The 20,411-nt window shown below is 41.9% G+C and overlaps 1 protein-coding gene and 1 pseudogene across 1 annotated transcript; both read right to left on the bottom strand.

The window, feature by feature from the left end:
* Window positions 1-976: 976 nt before the first annotated feature.
* LOC136826002 (elongation factor Ts, mitochondrial-like) lies at window positions 977-18,372 on the bottom strand. Its single transcript, XM_067082860.1, has 4 exons — window positions 18,316-18,372; window positions 5,450-5,726; window positions 2,744-2,870; window positions 977-1,166 (listed from the first exon to the last, which is right to left on the bottom strand). The coding sequence occupies exons 1-4, from the start codon at window positions 18,370-18,372 to the stop codon at window positions 977-979; spliced, it is 651 nt and encodes a 216-aa protein (XP_066938961.1).
* LOC136826389 (5S ribosomal RNA) lies at window positions 12,855-12,972 on the bottom strand (annotated as a pseudogene).
* Window positions 18,373-20,411: the final 2,039 nt, after the last annotated feature.

Raw genomic sequence — 20,411 nt, 5'->3', positions numbered from 1 at the left:
GCGAGTTTTAACTGGTGTCTTCTGTGTTGTACACTTTCTGCCTGAATTCCTACAAGGTCTAAGTCTTCATTTATGCTATTTACCATGATATTTGGGCCTTTCTATCAGTCTTCATTCAGCTACTTCCATACCTACTACTTTCTTAGCTTCTCATATCAAACCAACTGAATCTTTGAAATCTCTTCAGTTTCCAGCTGCTGGTCACTATATTTTTTTTAGCAACTTCATTTTTGAATATTAATCTTATTGATAATTTTTGAATATTAATCTTATTGATATTCTGTTGTCCCCTTACAGGAAGCCCTCCCTCTAAGGTATTTGGAAACCTCAGAGCTGTTGCAGAGAAGATAAAAGATAGACTTTAGTTCTTGTTATAAGTAGTTTTGGTTATATTTTCCAAAGATGCTCATATTATTGTAAGGTGTTCTGGTATTCGTGAAGTTTTATACAATATTCATAAATATATATTTAAATTTTCCTTATTGTTAAATAAAATTAACCCTCTTATCTACCATGGTCATAATTATAGTTGACTGTAATTGAACTGTGAAGATATTTCGAATTGATGGTGAGGAATTGATAGCCAAATAATTTTCTTAGATTTTCTATATGAAAGAATTTCTTATTCTAAACATGACAAGGAGGTTAATTTCATTTGCATGAATGTTCAGTATTGTCATGAAATAAATAAAAGCTGAAACTCACATTTTTCTTTTTTTATATACAAAATCATACTATGGTGACTTCTTTAAAAATATTTTACCTCCACATTTATGAGTTTTACCTCCACATTTTTAAACTATGGCTAAAAATGAAATAAATGCATAGTTTGTTTTTTCCAGCATGGTTTTCAGCATTTATCACAACCTTGTCATAATTTTGGTTTGAATGACATAACTATCTTGGACTGTACAATTGTTTTATTAATTTCGTCAACAATTTTCTTCAGATGATAAATATTATAATTTAAATACTACTATTCCTCATTTTTGTGCTCTCCACATTCAAATCTAATAAAATCTACAACTTCGATATTCTCTTCTTGCAACACTTCCCCTACAGTTTTTGAAGGATCAGTTAGGAATTCTTGGTGAACAAGAAGAGTTTCTTCATCTGAATTTGGAGCTTTGGGGTCATCAAGGCTTCCAATGGTTTTTGGTTCATACCTGTAAGGAAGGTGAAGTTAGTTAGTTATAAATGATTTGTTTAACCAGACCATAAGGTACTCTTTCAAAAGCAAAATAACAAATTTTTAAAATACTCTGCAGTAACCTGCATTTTTCTAAGATATACTAACCAATGCCTTTCAATTCAGAAGTATTGCTTGGCATGAACTGAAATGGTCAATGATACTTTGTAACGAGGTGTTTATTAGAGGTAGGTGGGTTAAGGTGGGGACCTCCCACACCCATGTCAAAATTCAGCACTTTTTCCTTCAGCATCAGGGACTACATGGGAGGTTTTGAGGTGGGACTATGATGAAAGGCTGACCTAATACGTCAGGCTCTCATTAAATAGTACCATGGCTCCTGCACCAGACACAAAGCATCTCCTCTAGCTACCCACTAACAAAATCCTTCAAGAGAGGGTACCATGAGATTCTTGAATATCTCATTAGACACTAATGAGTTCTGAATTTTGCCACAAATTCATGAGCAAGAACGGGAGGAATCATCTCCCCAGTAGCAGGATATAGCTGTTGGTACACCTCATGCGGTACTGTAGGCATTACGTGGGTTTATTGCAGCATCCATTAGGCTCTTAGCTGCAACCCCTTTCATTCCTTGCACTGTACCTCTATTCATATTCTCTTTCTTCCATCTTACTTCCATCCTCTCTTAACAACTGGCTCAGTGCAACTGCGAGATTTTCCTCCTGTTACACCTTTAAAACTTTTTACTCTCAATCTCCCTTTCAGCACTGAATGACCTCATAGGTCCCGGCACTTGGTCTAAATTTTATATTCCATTCCATTCCAAGAGGAATCCCCAGCCATCTAAGATTCAGTAAAGAGGCTATGCAACTTGCCAAGAAACTACAAAAGCTGGCAGAAGTCTTGAGGGTGTGTAAAGCTGCAGAAGACAAGTCATATCCCATCCTGGAGGCTAAGGCTACAAGTTGAGCAAAACTGTTCGAAACTCCTATAAGCATTGATAACTAGTGAGGAAGAGAGGTCCTTGCCCTTTGGTTGGAATACTTGGTTTAAGGTAGAGCAATAGGCTTCACTGCACAGACAGACGAGCTAGTCTCGACAAGGGTGAATGAGCAATCTACAATCTGCTGCAAATTAGCTCCAACCAGAGAAAGAACTCGTCTAAAACAATCGGAGAAGATGGTCCACTCCCTGGCTATCGCAACATGTGGCTAACAGAGAAGACTGGGCTAAAATTGAATCTCTGGGTGCCTCAACCATAAAAGCTAGCAGATCAGGATACCACTTGGCATGTGACCAGTGAGGACCTACCTGGGTTATCCAAGAAGTGGACAAACATTGAGTGAGAATCAAACTAACGGAGAGAAGGTGCAGAGACCCAAATGTCCCATGACCTGCTGGAAGGCATTTTTTAAGGTATCCTAAGGATATTGAACAAACAACAGATCAGGAGCTTCCTAACACTCGAAAAGCCTTTCTACATGCAAAGATAAAAGCTGGTCTTCTAAAACATTTCTTCTACCTTCCTAGAATGTTCACTGATAACAGTAACTGTTTGCGTTCATCAACTAAATGGAGTGACCATCACACCAACTCAAAATGTTGCAGCTACTGGCACAGCAAAGATTCCCAAGATGCTGATCTTCTCTGTTCTCATATCTGAAGTAGAGATCTCCCCTTGTGTGCACTTGACCTGAGAACAGAGGCATCTTCAGAGCTGGGGAGTTCAATGGAACTCCCACAAGAACACTTCACTGTTTGTTTCCCTGCTAGCAGGTTCTGGAGACAAAGACTGATACACTCCTATGTACTTCAAATTCCCATGAGAGAGGGTTGGACATCAGCAATGATGGTAAAAATTGGTGAAAGCAGAGGACTCTGGTCCAACGTCCAGAGGTATCAAACTGGGTCATGCTTGAAATCACAGACAGATTTCAAGCAGGGGCACCTTAAATAAAGGAGAATTCTCTGACAGTAAAGAAGCAGCAGCATGCAATGTGTAAATGTTGGTCCTCTTCTTGCTTATGTAGCAACTTAAGACTTCACATAGGGCAAAGGCATGTGAATGACTGAGGCATCATCTAAAGAGGTTACTTCCTTTATGACTGGAACAGGGGGAGGAATCGAGACAAGGCCTTAAACTAAGGCGTCTGAAGAAGCATAAACTGACATTCTCAGAATATGGTGCCTGTAAAATCTCTTCTGGGCAAACAGGAAGCACTGATACACATACCAATTATGGCAACACTTAAAACATAAGCTGAGGCAAGCACAGGAGATGAATATCTGGAGAGAACAAGGAAGAGCCATAAGTTCTACACACCCTGATAAGTATGCTTAGGCACAGTAAACAAATGCACAGGACTATACATAACAGCAACCTTTGGCCTGTGCTAGTAAAACAAAATCATTTAACATAAAACTTACAAACTAACAAAAATTCACAATCACTAAACGCATGAGAATCCTACCATAATTTCAGGAATATAAAACAACAGAAGTAACAGTAATAGGTTACAGTGGAGCTAAGAGCACTATATAAAACAAAAAGTAAAGATCAACAGCAATAAGTAGAGGCTAACAAGAAATTAGTACACCATACAATAAATACAACTCCCACAACCCAGCAGGAGAGAAATTCACCAAAAAATTGAGCATGAGGCAGGGATAACAGGCTCCTGGTATGCATAACAAAGTTATCTTAACATTATAAAAATTAAAATGCATTAATTGAAAATTAGTGCACAAAATTAAATTTCACAATGGTGAAATAGCATAAATGGTGTAAAAATGGGGACAGAGATGGAGTGACAATGTTCACTATGGAGTCATGCAGAAGAATGAGGTGTGAAGCAGAGGCTCATATGCAGGTCTGGGCATGCACAGTGGGACCCCTAAATCTAAAATTATGCAAACTAGTGCAAATGGCCTTCCAATGAATGGAAAGTGATAAATGATGAACAGGGCTGCACTGAGAAAATCAGTGTTCAAATGACTAAATATATTGAACAAATGATTACTTCTAGCTGCTTATGTTGATACAAGAGAACATTATTCTCATGGAACTAATATAAATAGTTCAACCAAACCACTGTGTCACAATTCTAGCCTCTTGCAGAGCAATCAAAAAGTAATTATTTTTAAGGGAAGTGGAAAGTGAAGTTGTCCCAGAAAGTTTGACTGACAGATGAGACAACCCCAAGAGAAACCGATAACAATTACATAGCACAGCAATGTAGCTAGTGGCTGAAAGGAAGCTGCAATGAATTATAAATCCCAAGAGTATTATTACCATTATTATTTTTGGACAAGAGGGCTGATGATATTAGGTTAGGTTAGGTAGAGGTAGAGGAAGTCATGAATAAGAGATATGGGAGGTGGGTAATCTGACTGATATATCAGAGGCTAACAAAGTGGAATCAATGACGGCTAAAGAAAAGCAAACCTTAAATTAATGATGGGATCACTGAAGAGATGATTTTAAACTTGCGTACTTTTTTCTGAAGAATATGGCATAAATTGACAAAATGCAATGATTGGTAATTGGAAGTAATGGGTATGGTACCAAGGAAAGGTGACTTGACTGAATATGGTAACCAAAGGTGACCTGACCATATGTGGTAACCACCGAAGCATTTTGCACTTGTAGCAACTGTAATGAAAATTGGAAGGTGATGAAGATAAGTTATGTGAAGTTAAGAAATCAAAAGCTAATAAGACATCAAAGGAAAGCAATACAGCTGTGGCTGAATGAATGCTACGATGAACTTTTGGCATTTTAGAGTGTGACATGCATGGCACATATAAATGAGGAATAGTATTCAAAGACAATGTAAGAGTAGTTATCAAATAGGGAAGACTTTTTGCCAGAAAAAGGAACAAACTGAAGTTACAAGCAGTGCAAAAAGATAAACGAACAAATATCCAGTTAAAAAAACAAATTTTTTAAAAATGATAATGTGGTTATTACAAGATGGAGAAACATGTTAATTTTTTTAACAAAATCACATGCAAAATTAAATCAAATAATAACCAAAAACATATATGACTGTTAGTCAGAAGCACTACTTCAGAGTAGATATATATAAAAACATGAACCCTGATATGATTAATATGATACAGTATTATGTACTATTGCTATATGTGAGTGATAACTTATTTTTAAAAAAAGGACAGTATTTTGACAGTTTTTCCCACCTAAAAGAAAAGTATAAAGCAAAAAAAATTAACTGGCTTATCTATTTAATGTCGAATTACTGGGGTGTAGACTTTTATCTACCATTCTTCCACACTTACCTATAACATGTATACATAACTGTCTGGCTACATCAGTTAATGTACCAGAACTTTTAAGTGCAAGAATTGCACCAAATTTTCCTAAAAGTTGTGTTGCATCAGGTGGACTAGGGTGACTATATCCAACAAGCTGCACACCATTAGGGGCAACTAATCGTGCTGCTCTGGGTAAGCTCATATTTTCTCCAATGATGCCAATGGCAAGTGCAAGATGATCTGCTAAGGTTTTACCATCACTGACCACCATATCCCTTAGCTGCTCTTCTGATATAAACTCCTGAAAAATAAAATTGATAAAATAACTAGTTAACCTATAAAATTTTCTGATGAACCACACAATATAAACAAAACAGCAATAAATTATACAATACTGTGAATATAAATTAGTACCTCAACTAATAGACTTCAACTTATCAGATTCAAGTCGAGTAAAAATTAAAATATTTTGTACTTAATGGAATACTGTACAGTAAAATGGTAGGTACGCTAGATTAGACATTGTCTAAACCTGTAAATTAGGGTTCTTTGTTCTCAGGGTAAGTGACCCATAATGCCCCACTCTGTGAGCACTTGGTTGGTCATTCGGCATCTGTCAACTCCACCTTTATGTTTTTGCATTTGCAAATAAAGTACCTGTATGTGTGGTTATGTTTTCTTGTTTGTTAAAAGTTCTAAATTACAGTTTATGGTATGGTTCCATAATGTAATGTACTTGCAGTACATTATTAAAGTTATACTTAAAAGAAATTTCTTTAAAAATTGAGTGTGTCTATTCATCTCACACTCATGTGCCCTTAAATTCTCTCTCTCTGTCTCTCTCGTATTTTTATTGACATTTAGTGTTGTACTAATACTGTACATATATTTTTTAGTCAGTGTATGTATACATATATATACATAGTGTAAGCATTGCATTAAGAATAAATACAATGTACTGTACTCTCTCTTTCTCCAAAAATTTTTTCATAAAGAATTTTGGATTACTTATGAAAAAAAAATGGAACCCTTTACAGATGGACAGGAGCAGGTAAGGTCGATGAAAAAAAAGTGCGGAAAATCCTATTAAACATATAATTTTTTTACTGTTACTATGAATGAAATGTTTCTGATTTATGGCCTTCACCTGCCATTTTGCATTCTTGGCCTATGCAAAAGAATGAAAAGGTGCTAGTCAAGAGCCAGAAACTAAAATAATACGTTTATGAAATCGTACTGGTGGGCTTACAGAAATTGTAATTTTGGCGGCAAAATATATATCAGTGTGGTCTAGCACTAACATCAACTCAGGGCTCAGAAAATTTTACTTTTCCACCATAAAATCGGCAGTCAACAGTTTGATGGAAATCAACTGAATAAGTGGTTTTTTGGATGAATTAGATGTGCTGAACAATTTTTATTCTATACCTTTTTTCATATGGAAGCAGTGGTTAGGAATATAGCTTACTCCCACTGTTCTCAAAACTAAGCCAAAAGTTTATGATCTTTTTTGTATGGCTTGCATTTTGTGTATTTTTCATATGTATTTTTAAGGTCAGAACTACTGTAATCAGCTACATTTCTTTAAGGCTGTATTCTCCAGTACTGACATAAGTTATTTTTAGAAGCAATTTGTTTTGCAGATAAATCTCTGATATTACATGAGTAAATCTTTTAACCCTTAAACGCCGACTGGAAGTATCGTACATCGACTAAAATTGTCTGTTGGGTGCCGAGTGGACGTACCGTACGTTGACTACAAAAAATTTAAACCTTCGGTCAACTTTGACTTGACCGAAATGGTCGAAAAACGCAATTGTAAGCTAAAACTCTTACATTCTAGTAATATTCAATCATTTACCTTCATTTTGCAACAAATTGGAAGTCTCTAGCACAATATTTCGATTTATGGTGAATTTTTGAAAAAAACTTTTTCCTTACATCTGCGCGGTAACTCAGCCGAAAATTTCAGAAATTCTTTCGTCATTTTGTCGTAATGTTTGCACCGATTTATATTAGTCGTTACGTAAAGTTTTATATATGGAAATGTGTGCAATTTCATGTAGAATACAACTGAAAATAACTCATGGTTGTAGCTTCTATCAGTTTTGAAATATTTCCAGATAAATCACGATAAGTGCCAAAATTTCAACCTTCGGTCAACTTTAACTTTCGACGAAATGGTTGAAAAACGCAATTGTAAGCTGAAACTCTTACATTCTAGTAATATTCAGTCACGTACCTTCATTTTGCAACAAATTGGAAGTCTCTAGCACAATATTTTGATTTATGGTGAATTTTTGAAAAAACTTTTCCCTTACGTCCGCGCACGGTACCTCTGCCGAACATCTCAGAAATTCTTTCGTCATGTTGTCGTAATGTTTGCACTGGTTTATATTAGTCGTTACATAAAGTTTTATATATGGAAATGTGCACAATTTCATGTAGAATACAACAGAAAATAACTCATGGTTGTAGCTTTTATCAGTTTTGAAATATTCCATATAAATCACAATGTGCCAAAATTTCAACCTTCGGTCAACTTTAACTCGACCGAAATGGTCGAAAAATGCAATTGTAAGCTAAAACTCTTACATTCTAGTAATATTCAATCATGTACCTTCATTTTGCAACAAACTGGAAGTCTCTAGCACAATATTTCGATTTATGGTGAATTTTTTAAAAAAATTTTTCCTTACATCCGCAACAACTCTGCCGAACATCTTGAAATTCTTTTGTCACTTTGTCATAATGTTTGCACCATTTTATATTAGTTGTTACATAAAGTTTTATATATTTAAATGTGTGCAATTTCATGTAGAATACAACAAAAATAACTCATGGTTGTAGCTTTTATCAGTTTTGGAATATTTTCATATAAATCACGATAAATAGAAAAATTCTACTTTCGGTCAAACTTTAACTTTACGAAATGGTTAAAAACTGCAATTGTAAGCTAAAACACTTACAGTCTAGTAATATTCAATCAATTACCTTCATTTTGCAACAAACGGGAAGTCTCTAGCACAATATTTCGATTTATGGTGAATTTTTGAAAAAAAACTTTTTTTTTACATCCGCGTGTTACGAATTCATGCATCATTGTGATTTTTCTCTGTGTTGCTTTGATCGGTTTACAATTTGTTATATACCAAAATCATTGCAATTTAGTGTATAATACAAAAAAAAAAAACTTGTTAGCTTTAACCGTTTTGCTCACAGCGCAATTTGTATACAATTATATATGGAATTTTTTTTTTTTGCGCTGTCATATATTTCAATATTTATATATGATAATTATATCTTTTTTCATTTCTGATGGTTGCATACTAAACTTCAGGCAATGACAAAAAAAAGGAGCCAAAAATGAACTCTTAATCTTAAAAACTAACCGTGCTGTGATTTTTTGAAAAATGATATTTTAATGATAAAATAAAGTTTGTTCATACTTACCTGGCAGATATATATATAGCTGTATTCTCCGAAGTCCGACAGAATTCCAAAAACTCGCGGCACACGCAGTGGGGCCAGGTGGTTAATACCCATTCCCGCCGCTGGGAGGCGGGTATCAGGAACCATTCCCATTTTCTATTCAGATTTTCTAGTGCCACTGTCTCCTGAGGGGAGGAGGGTGGGCACTATGATTATATATACAGGCAGTCCCGGTTTCACGACGGTTCCGAACGACGTTCGAGGTTACGACGCTTTTCAAATATATTCATCAGAAATTATTTCCTGGCTTACGACGCATGTTTTTCCATTAAATCGCGCATCCGACGGAAGAAATATTAATCATAATTTGAAGGTTTTTTTGATGTAAACTCAATAATAATGCAGTTTACATCGTTTTCAATGCACCCAGAGCATTAAAAGTAAGGTTTTCTTATGATTTTTGACGATTTTCGACGATGTTCCGGCTTACGGCGATTTTCGGTTACGACGCCACGCAAGAACGGAACCCCGTCATTAAAACCGGGGATCGCCTTGTATCTGCCAGGTAAGTATGAACAAACTTTATTTTATCATTAAAATATCATTTTGTTCATGCAACTTACCTGTCAGATATATATATAGCTGAATCCCACCATTGGAGGTGGAAGAGACATAATAGGATTTAGGAAACAAATATATGTAGGCGATTGACGCCTTGGTTCCTTACTTGTTAGCATAGCTGACTTCGTGATTACAGTCACCCAAGCCTGCTTCTGCTTTACTAGAGTCTCCAGCAAGGTAGTGACCTATATAGCTGGTGAGTTCTAGATGATCTGTCCACGGGGGCATGACCACAATGGGACTAGATCATAAGACCATACTGTGAGAGCAAAAGGAGCAACGACCAACCACCTGACCGAGAGCATCAACAGGACCTGCCGAAGGGACGCCAGATCGGTGGGAAGTCCCCGTAACCAACTTACAGCTTTCGACATACCCCTCTCCCTGGTCCTGGGAGTCCGACAGAGGTCCAGGCCTATGTTAGCATAGCTGACTTCGTGATTACTGTCACCCAAGCCTGCTTCTGCTTTACTAGAGTCTCCAGCAAGGTAGTGACCTATATAGCTGGTGAGTTCTAGATGATCTGTCCACGGGGGCGTGACCACAATGGGACTAGATCATAAGGCCATACTGTGAGGGCAAAAGGAGCAACGACCAACCACCTGACCTAGAGCGTCAACAGGTCCTGCCGAAGGGACGCCAGATCGGGGGAAGCCCCCGTAACCCTCTTGCGGCTTTCGACATGCCCTCTCCCTGGTCCTGGGAGTCCGACAGAGGTCCAGGCCTAGAAGCGTTATGGGACCGATCTGACGTAAAAAAAAAAAAAAAAAAAACAAAATCAAGATTAAAATATACTTCCTAACCTCTAAAGGATAGGATGAGTATCGCTCCCTGCCCGCAACACTGTGTCTGCAGAAGCGACAACAGGTCCTGCCGAAGGGACGCCAGATCGGTGGGAAGCCCCCGTAACCCTCCTGTGGCTTTCGACTTGCCCTCTCCCTGGTCCTGGGAGTCCGACAGAGGTCCAGGCCTAGAAGTGTTATGGGGCCGATCTGGAGTGCGAACGTATGGTCCTAGCGAATAGCAGTCTTCGTATGTCGTCTTCACGTCCATAAGTAATGTGAAGCGAACACGAATTGCTTAAGCCAGAAGGTGGTACCCAGAAGATCGCAAAGGGACATGTTCTTCTGGAAAGCCACCGAGGTTGCAATGGCTCTAACTTCGTGAGCCTTAACTTCAAAAGACTCAAGTCACTGTCTTGAACGTCGGAAAGTGCGTCTAAAATGGTGCTTCTAAAAAAAGAACGCCAGTGCATTCTTAGAAAGAGGCAAATCCGGCCTCTTGACAGAGCACCACAGACTGTCCGAAGGACCTCGACTTTCCCGAGTCTTCTGCAAATAAAATTTGAGAGCCCTGACAGGACACATGACTCTTTCTGGTTCATGTCTGAGAATTTCCGTCATACCCTTAATCTCGAAGGTCCTGGGCCAAGGGGTAGACGGGTTCTCGTTTTAGCAAGAACATACGGCTTAGAGAACATACTGCATTATGGCCTCTAAAACCTACATGATTATTGATAGCCTGAAGTTCACTAACTCTCTTCGCCGTAGCCAGAGCAGTTAGGAAAAAAAAAAAAAAAAAAAAAAAAAAAAAAACCTTCCTTGTCACATTCTTGAGACGCCGAAGAAAGAGGCTCGAAGGTATTTGACATAAAAAATTTAGGACGACATCCAGGTTCCAGGGAGGCGTCCTGGAATGAGGTACCTAGACAGTCTCAAAGGATCTCAAGAGATCGTGAAGATCCTTGTTGTCGGCTGATAGTCTGAATGCAGTTAGACTCAGAGCGGGGAAGTTTTGAGGTACCTTTCGAAATGGGGCTGCCTGAGCAGATCTACCAAGGACGTCCCCATAACCTCCACAGCTCCTGACATACTTCCTCGTGAAGGGTCCACTGGTCGGTAGAAGCTGCCGCTGTCGACCGAGAAAGTCCGTGGCGGATATTCTCCACTCCTGCAACGAACCTCGCAAGGATCGTGATCCCCGCGCATGGGCCCAAAGCAGGATCTCCTTTTTCGCCAGGGCGAACAGGGACCGGGAACGAATTCCTCCTGTTTCTTGAGGCCAGGGCTGTGGAGTTGTCTGAATTTACTTGTGCGACTCGGCCTGACACTTGGCTCTCGAAGGATTGAAGGGCCAGCTGGATCGCCCCTAATTCCTTGAGATTGATGTGCCAGGACACCGTTCCCAGCAAACTCGTCCATTCCCTCACCGAGCATATTTCCTTCCCTAGGAAGGATGAGACTTTTTCTAAGCATTGCTACTGACGTTCCTGGGATGAAAAAGCTTGAAAAACCACTGAAACCATCTGAATCCCCAGATAGACGATGGACTGCGTCGGGATCAGATGGGACTTTCTTCGTTCACTAGAAGTCCTAGGGACTTTGTCAACTCTAAATTCGCATTCAGGTCCTCCAGACACCTTGACTGTGAAGAGGCTCGGATGAGCCAATCGGCCAGGTAAAGCGAGATACGAATACCCGCCAAGTGAAGCCATCTCGCCACATTTCTCATGATAATCGTGAAGATCATGGGAGCTGTGCTTAGCCCGAAGCAAAGAGCTCTGCATTGAAACACTCGTCCCCCTAGTACAAACCTCAAATACTTCCTCGAATGGGGATGTATGGGAACGTGAAAGTAAGCGTCCTGTAAGTCCAGAGTGACCATCGAATCTCTTGGTCTTAATGCTCCTAAAACAGACTGGGACGTCTCCATCGTGAACTTCTCCTTCACCATGAAGCGGTTCAGTCTACTGACATCAAGGACTGGTCTCAATCCTCCCGACTGCTTCGGAACTAGGAACAGTCGGTTGTAGAATCCTGGGGAGTCCAGCTCCAGGACTTGCTCCACAGCTCTTTCTCGAGCATTTGCTCTAATAGCTCGAAAAGGATCTGTTGCTTCTCTTGATGGAATGAGGACGACAGATCCCTGGGCGACGATGCACAGAAGTGGTGAGTCGAGAAAGGGATCTTGTATCCTCTCTCGATAACTTCAAGGGACCAGGTGTCTGCCCCTCTTGCTCTCCAGGCTCTCGCAAACGAAAGAAGCCTGGCTCCTACAGGTGTCTGGAGGCGCTGCAAATCACTTCCTGCCCTGCTGGTTTAGGCGGGCTCCGCCTCTGAAAAGACCTCTACCTCGGGGAGAAGATCTCGAGGAAGAAGCTCCTCCACGAAAGGGCTTCTACTTCCTGGAGGTCTGACCCGACAACGACATCAAAGGGACTGCCGGGCGTCTTGACGAGTGGGCCAAGAGGTCTTGAGTGGCCTCCTTCAAGCTGGAGGAGAGATCCTTGAACAAGGACTGGGGGGAAGAGATGGCTCGAAAACGGGAGAACAGCAAAGCCCTCTGCGACGGAGAAACTGACTTTGCAAAAGTATGACGCCAAAGGCATCTGGTGTTCCCAGGCGGTCACCCATCCAAGTACTGACCAGACCTAACGTTGCTTAACTTCGCTGATCGCACGAGAAGTGGTGCTTTCACGTGGTATGGCCGTTGGCTGGTAGGGCCATAGGCTGTAAAGTTACAGTACAAGGCCCTCTTCTTCAAGAGGCCCGTACAAAGAGGGAAGCCAGTTCCTCCGAGCCATCCCTGACTGCCTTGTCCATGCAGTTCAACACGCTGGACAGCTCCCAGGCAGATCGAGTCGGGACTCCTAATCCTGACGTCTAGAGCCCCCAAACACCAGTCCAGGAAATTGAAGACCTCCATGGTTCGAAACAGTCCTTTCAAATGGTGATACGTCTCCGACATAGTCCAGGACACTTTGGCAGCCAACAGGAGGGACCTTCTAGGCGCGTCGACCAAGCTAGCGAAGTCTCCCTGGGACAACGAAGGAACTCTTGAGCCGACGTCCTCCCGGTCTCTTACCACATACCTGCCTTGCCGCTCAGCTTGGACGGAGGCAGGGCAAAAGAAGTCTTGCCTTGGGTCTTCCTTCCTCCATCCAGGTGTTAACCTTCTTGAAGGCCTTCTTCGTCGCCAGAGACGAAGTCATCTTGACAAAACCCCGCGCTCTCATCGTCTAGGACGAAGCAAACTGCGAAGGAGGAGAGAGAGGATTTAGGGTTTGAAACTTGTCGCCAAACAAGTCCTTAAGAAAGGCCGGCTAACACCTGGTAGTCCGTAGATGAGGAAGGGGGAGGCTGCTCAAGGACTGCAGGCTCCGACTCAAGAGACTTCTCCCTCTTCAATGGGAGAAACGAAGGCCTTGCGGTCCAACACGCAGATGGGATCTACGCTTCCCGCAGACTTTGATTGCTCTGAAGCGCCACCGAGCAACCAAAGAGGCGCCCTCCGAGAGTCCATCCGGCGTCCTGCACGGCAGCGAGAGGAGCGTCCTGACGAGCAGCTACAGAAGTGTCCAGGATAGCTGCTTGCGGGAGCGTCCACGATGGCGGTCCAGCCGGCGTCCTGCATGGCAGCGAGAGAAGCGTCCCTGACGAGCAGCTACAGAAGAGTCCAGGATAGCTGCTTGCGGAGCGCCACGCTGGTGGTCCAGCCGGCGTCCTGCACGGCAGCGCAGAGGAGCGTCCTGACGAGCAGCTACAGAAGCGTCCAGGATAGCTGCTTGCGGGCGTCACGATGGCGGTCCAGCTGAGCGTCCTGCACGGCAGCGAGAGGAGCGTCCTGACGAGCAGCTACAGAAGCGCCCAGGATAGCTGCTTGCCGGAGCGTCACGCTGCAGCAGAGCGTCACGATGGCGATCCAGCGAGCGGTGAGCACGACTGGGAGACGAAGCATGCTTGACAGAAAGGCCCCCAGTCAATATATTGTGAAACAGGCTACCTACTTGGGAAGTCTCAACTCCCGCTTAGCCTACGAGTACTAGAATTTGGCTCGCCCTACGTTAGGCGGGTAGATTTAAATCAGTCTCGGCGAGATAAAACCTATTCTCGTCGTTTTAACTAAAATTATGGTAGGTTATCTCCTCACCCTGACTAAAACTAATGTTTGATACCGACCTGAGTAAATTATGGCATCTTTAACGTTTACCGTGCTACTTTGAACTCGCGAAAGCGTTTGTTTACTTTTTACTAGGAGGCAGCCATTGCCTACGTGACGTCACTCTAGTTCTCCAAAAACAAACCTTACATTTCCTTTAATAACTCCATAAGTGTTTGATTTTGTTGTAACAACATAGTTACGAAAACTTTATTGGACATATCCTTCTTCAGCGTCCGCCTTACGAGTCCGTTTTCACGACGTGCACTTTGACTGACCCAGCGTTACTATTGTTTCTTCTTTATTATCGCTTGACTCGCTCAATCTATGCACCTTCGCAATAGATAATATTTTGTTAGCCATCTTCCAGATGCAAAAAGGAGCACTATTAGTGCGAGAATGAAATCCTGAACTAATAAATTAGCAGGGTGGGAGGCAAAGTAAGCGATCATTTATCAAGCAAACCTGCCCCTACACCTCATGCATATAAAGTGAGGATCTGCAAACTTTCGGTAGCCTCACCTTTAAACTCATTCACACAACATACTCTGAGGCTAGCATAACTAGATCCAGACATCATCCAAAGAGCAATCAAAAGCAAATTCCACAAAAGCGTATGCCAATCCACAATCCAAAGACAAAAACCAAAAGTCAAATAGAATACTTAAGTGGAAAATAACGAGTTTAAAATCCAAAGACGGAGGTACTGAAAACAGTTGTTGACAGTACCGCGACAGAGAAAATCTGAATAGAAAATGGGAATGGTTCCTGATACCCGCCTCCCAGCGGCGGGAATGGGTATTAACCACCTGGCCCCACTGGTGTGCCGCGAGTTTTTGGAATTCTGTCGGACTGGAGAATACAGCTATATATATATCTGACAGGTAAGTTGCATGAACAAAAAACTTTTTCCGCTTCGCGCTAATCTCCCCAACGCCGCATACGACAGACACTTTTGTAAATAGAAGCTCATGCTAGAGGGTTAAACTGAAAGATAATTACAAAATACCACTCAAGATAGGGCATTACTGTAAACAGGATTCTCATACACTACGAGCTAAGTGAGTTGGCTCCAGGGTATCAGTATAGTGTAAACTATACGCCAATCTTTGTTACATACCAGATTTCATTACTTATCAGGCCTGACTACCAGATTGCCTGTTAAGCTGAAGTGCCAGTATACAGCGTAATTACACCAGAAAGAAAAACGCAATATGAGAATTTTCAACATTGGATATTCTTCAGAATTTAAAGTAATTGTTGTAAAACAAACTTTTGTTTTACTCATACTTAATACACTGTACCCTGAAAGGTGGAATCAGTCTATTGATTGAGTTTTTGCTACTGACGAAAAGAATACAGACACTTTCTTGTGTACTTTCTTCCTACCATAAGGGGTAGCCCTTTACTCATCAGTTCCAAAAGTTATCCTGTGCTTTAGCAATAAAATACTTACCACAAGAGATACCAAAAGGACAGTAACAATACTAGACTACCTTTGGCAGCTTCGCTTCTGCTAGTGCACTCACCATGCACACAGCAGTTAACAATTGTATAGCTAAATGCAGAAGTGAAATTTTCTTTACTGAATTCCCATTCAGCACTAGCAATAAACGTATTTGTAAAAATTACATTTTTATGAGAAAATAAAGTTTTATATATATTTACCAAGCAATTGCGTAGCTACTAGCTTTCTACACGGCAGTCTAACGAAATTCAAATCGCTTGTGTAGGTGACAGGGTCCCGTCCACTTCCGGGACTGATAGGTACAACTCAGCAGAGAGGATCAATTTGTTTGATGCCCAATGTCCATTGAGGGGAGGAGGATGGGCTCCGATTATGTAATTGCTTGGTAAGTGTATATAAAACTTTATTTTACCGTAAAAACGTCATTTTTATATAAGTGACTTACCAAGCAATTACATAGCCGATTCGATATTGAGAGGAGGTGGGAATCATGGACATGTTCTAATCCAAAACATTAAGAAAGATAATGACTTTGAACTAGGAAGGTTGCTAGCATTGGGTCAATGCTTGTTGTATCTTACCTGGTAAGAGAGCTGCTTCAGGCGGGTACTGCCTCTGGTCGGCGCTCATCTTAAACCTGTAGAGGGTGTGGCAGTACAGTATGGCCAAGAGTTGTCCCTACTTCAGTGGGTACTTTGCAGCCATGGAAGTTCACCGATGGCTGACAAAGACAAAAATAACGCCCTTGCCCTGGGCATAGACAAGAATAAAAACACACCATTGTCACCTACAACCAAAATTAAAAACCACCACCCCAACCATTAAAAACTGGCGGGTACTCCAAGTATGCTGTGCCCCCAGGCTTCCCTTAAACTCAACGACCTTACAACAAGGCGAGGAGACAGTAGAGGGACAGACAGCCCCCTATGCCTCCTTTCCCAACACCATGCCAGCCTCGGATAAAGGGTCCAAAGTAATGCGACAGTTCAAGCCCATGTCTTTAAGATAATGTGAAGCAAACACTGATCTACACTTCCAAAATATTGATTGTAGAATGTTCTCAATAGATATGTTATGTTGAAAAACCATAGACATTGCGACAGGCCAAACCTCATGAGCTTTGACCTTAAGGGAAGGTAAAACATCTTGAACTTGAGAATGCACTTCTGTAATCAAACTTCTAAGGAAGAAAGAAAGGTCATTCTTTGACAGAGGAAGTGAAGGGTTCTTCATTGAGCACCAAAGCTTGTCGGAGGGCCCTCTGATCTTTTCTGTCCTCTGAAGATAGTACTTCAAGGCTCTCACAAGACAAAGAAGTTTCTCTTCTTCCTCTGGGCTGAGGATGTCCGTTAAACTCTTAATAACAAACGAACGAGGCAACTGCTTGGAAACGTCCTCATTCTCGCGCAGGAAACCAAGGAGAGAGAACATACTGCATTTCCATTTGAAAAGCCTACTTTGTAAAAGGCTTGCAGCTTGCTAATGCGTTTGGCAGTTGCTAATGCCACGAGAAAGAGAGTCTTCCTAGCAAGATTCTTAAAAGAGGTCAAGCTGAGAGGTTCGAAAGTTGAACTAGTAAGCCACTTCACAATGACATCCAAATTCCCGGAGACAAATCCAGGTTTTCTAATTTGGAGGTTTCAAGGATCTGATGGGGTCACTGAGGTCTTGGTTGGGTGACAGATCCAGGTCCCTATGCTTAAACACTGAAGAAAGCACTGACCTATACCCCTTGATGGTGGAGGGAGACAACTTCCTATCAGCCCTCAGGAAAAGTAAAATGTCAGCTAACTGGCTTATAAAGGTTTCAGAAGATGAGATGTTATTACGTCGGCACCATCCTCTGAAAACTGACCATTTGGATTGGTAGAGCCTGCTACAGGAAGATCTTCTGCACCTAGCAATAGCTTATTTCAGTCAGGGCCAGAGTGAACAATCCTTGATGGAACCTGAGGAAGTGGGGCTGTTTGAGCACTGACTGTTTTGTGGCAGGAGTCTTGTGAAGTCCACTAACAGATGCAGAAGATCCGAAACCATTCCTTCCTGGGCCAGAACGGAGCAATCAGGGTCATTGAGATGTTTTTGTGAGAGAACTTGTTGATCACCTCCTGATCAATCTGAAAGGTGGGAAAGCGTGAGACATCCAGGCCGTCAGTCCAACAGCATGGCATCCATTGCCCATGCGAGAGGGTCTGGGACTGGGGAGCAAATGAAGATGCAGACGATTTCTCGATGTTGCAAAGGGGTACACAGCTGGCGTGCCCCAAAGTTTCCAGAGATCATCGCATAAGCGGGAGTCCAGGGTCCACTCCGTCGGCAAAACCTGATTGCAATGGCTCAATTCGTCTACGAGGATGTTCATTTTTCCCTGCACAAAGCGAGTGATAATCTTCATCTGGTACTGCTCCACCCAGAGAATGAGGTCTCTCACCATCTCGTAGAGAGTGAGAGTGGGTGACCCTTGTTTATGGACATAAGACAGCGCCATGGTCTTGTCTGTGTAAACTGCTACTACTGTACTTTGCCGCAAAACTAGAGGGCCCAGGTGAATGGCCTTTAGTTCCTTCACAATGATGTGAGAGCTCTCTGATCTATAAACACATCCCTGAGATCTTCCGACCCCTTAGAAGGGCTCCCCAACCTAAAATCTGAAGCGTCAGAATAAAATTCTAGGTCGGGGTGCAATGGCAGAAGAGACTTCCTTCTCAAAATCTTTCTTTGGACAACCACCATCGAAGGTCCATCTTGATCTCTGTGGAGATGGGGAAAATGAAGGAGTCCAGTTAGGTTTTCCTGCTCCAGCATGCTTTCAGATAAAACTGAAGAGGCCTCATGTGAAAGCCTGCCCAACTTCACAAACGGTTCTGCCGAGGCCAAGGTCCCCAGCAGACTCATCCACTATAGCACTGAGCAAACTCCGAGGTCTAGGAACTCGTTGGGCAGTCTGGAGACAGGAGTCGATCCGTTTGGGAGATAAACTTTAAAAACCGAAAAGTCTGAGTCTAGAATCATCCCTAAATAGGAATCTTCTTTGTTGCAACTAATTGCAACTTGTGAAAGTAGACTAAAATGCCCAACTCCTGTGTCAGGTGAAGAGTCTTGTTAAGTCCTCCGTGCACTTCTCCTCCAAAGGAGAACAGAGCAGCCAATCATCGAGATAGAGACAAATGTTGACATTGAGAAGGTGAAACCATTTCCCAAGAGGAGCAAGGATTTGAGTGAACACTTGTGGGGCTGTGGACAGGCCAAGCATAAGGCTCAAAACTGGAAAACTTTGCCCCAAAAACACAAAGTGCAGGAACTTTCTTGAATCTGGATGTACAGTAGCTCCTCGGTATACAAATTTAATGTATTCCAAATTCCAATTTGTATACTGTATTGAAATGTTCAGATATCGATCTGAATATTCCCATAAGGAATAATGGGAATTCAATTAATTCGTCCCCACACTCAAGACTTTCCCCATATTAACCCTTTGTACCTACTTTAATACAGTTATTTTAAGCACATGCACAATATATTGTTTTAGATAACCATATTCAACAAAATAAATAAAAGAATAAGGACTTTTCAGAAACTGCTTTGACATTTTAAAAAGAGAACCATCATCCCAGTTGTTTTTTGCCTTCCCAACATCCACACGGCCCTCCCCCTATAATCCAGGACCAAGGGGATCCCATCTCTCCCCACCACAATCCCAGCCGGCCGTGCGTGAGATTCCACCAAACAGCTTGTAAACAGAATTTTTAGCTCGTACATGGAAACAGAATTTTTCGAAAATTTTATCCATATAACGAAAATACAAATAACGAATCATTAAATGACGCCGAGGATCCACTGCATCGGGACATGGAAATATGCATCCTGCATCTCAGGGTGACCATCCAGTCACCCTGATGGAGAAAGGACATGACAGAATGACTGGTCTCCCATATGAATTTGGCTTTTTAGCACAAACGATTCAGGGCTGACATCCAGAACTGGTCTCAGGCCCCCGATGACTTGGGGACCATGAAGAGACGGTTGTAAATTCCCTCCAAGTTGAGATCCAAAACCTCCTCTACTGTCCCTTTGCAAAGAAGGGACTCTACTTCTAGGGAAAGGGAGGAAAGCTTCTCAGAGTGAGACGAGTTTGCAGTCATGTTGATCAGCAACTTGGATAAGAGAGGTTTCTCTTGGAAAGGGATGGAATATCCTTCCCTCAACACTTGGACTATCCAAAATTCTGCCACTCTGCAGCTCCATTCCTTCCAAATCAGGTGTAGCCTGGCTCCAACCGGGGTGCAAAGGACTGTGCTCTCATTTCTTAGCGGCTGGTTTAAATGAAGACTTGTCGATTGATCCAGACGGGGGGCGCAGATTGGCCCGAGGTCTAGACCTTCCTCCTTGAAAGGGCTGAGTCAGTAGAGGATAGAAGGAATTGGTTGCTGTTGCGGGAGCTTCCTTAGGCCACTTGGAAGATTGAGCCAGAAGATCAGTTGTAGATTTCTTCTGAAGGTCAGACAGGATCTCCTTAACAGTATCTTG

This window comes from Macrobrachium rosenbergii, chromosome 40, assembly GCF_040412425.1.
Source record: "Macrobrachium rosenbergii isolate ZJJX-2024 chromosome 40, ASM4041242v1, whole genome shotgun sequence".
Lineage (NCBI taxonomy): Eukaryota > Metazoa > Arthropoda > Malacostraca > Decapoda > Palaemonidae > Macrobrachium > Macrobrachium rosenbergii.
Note: the sequence above shows the minus strand (reverse complement) of the source record. Positions and strands in the feature narration are given on the sequence as shown.

Coding starts and splice junctions, on each gene's coding strand:
- LOC136826002 (XM_067082860.1), bottom strand. CDS start 18,372: ATGGCGCTGTCTTATGTCCATAAACAAGGGTCACCCACTCTCACTCTC. Junction 5,727..18,315: donor CTCTCACTCTCTACGAGATG/GTGAGAGACCTC, acceptor TTTATTTTTCAG/GAGTTTATATCAGAAGAGCA. Junction 1,167..2,743: donor AGCTGCAACATTTTGAGTTG/GTGTGATGGTCA, acceptor CCTTCCTTACAG/GTATGAACCAAAAACCATTG.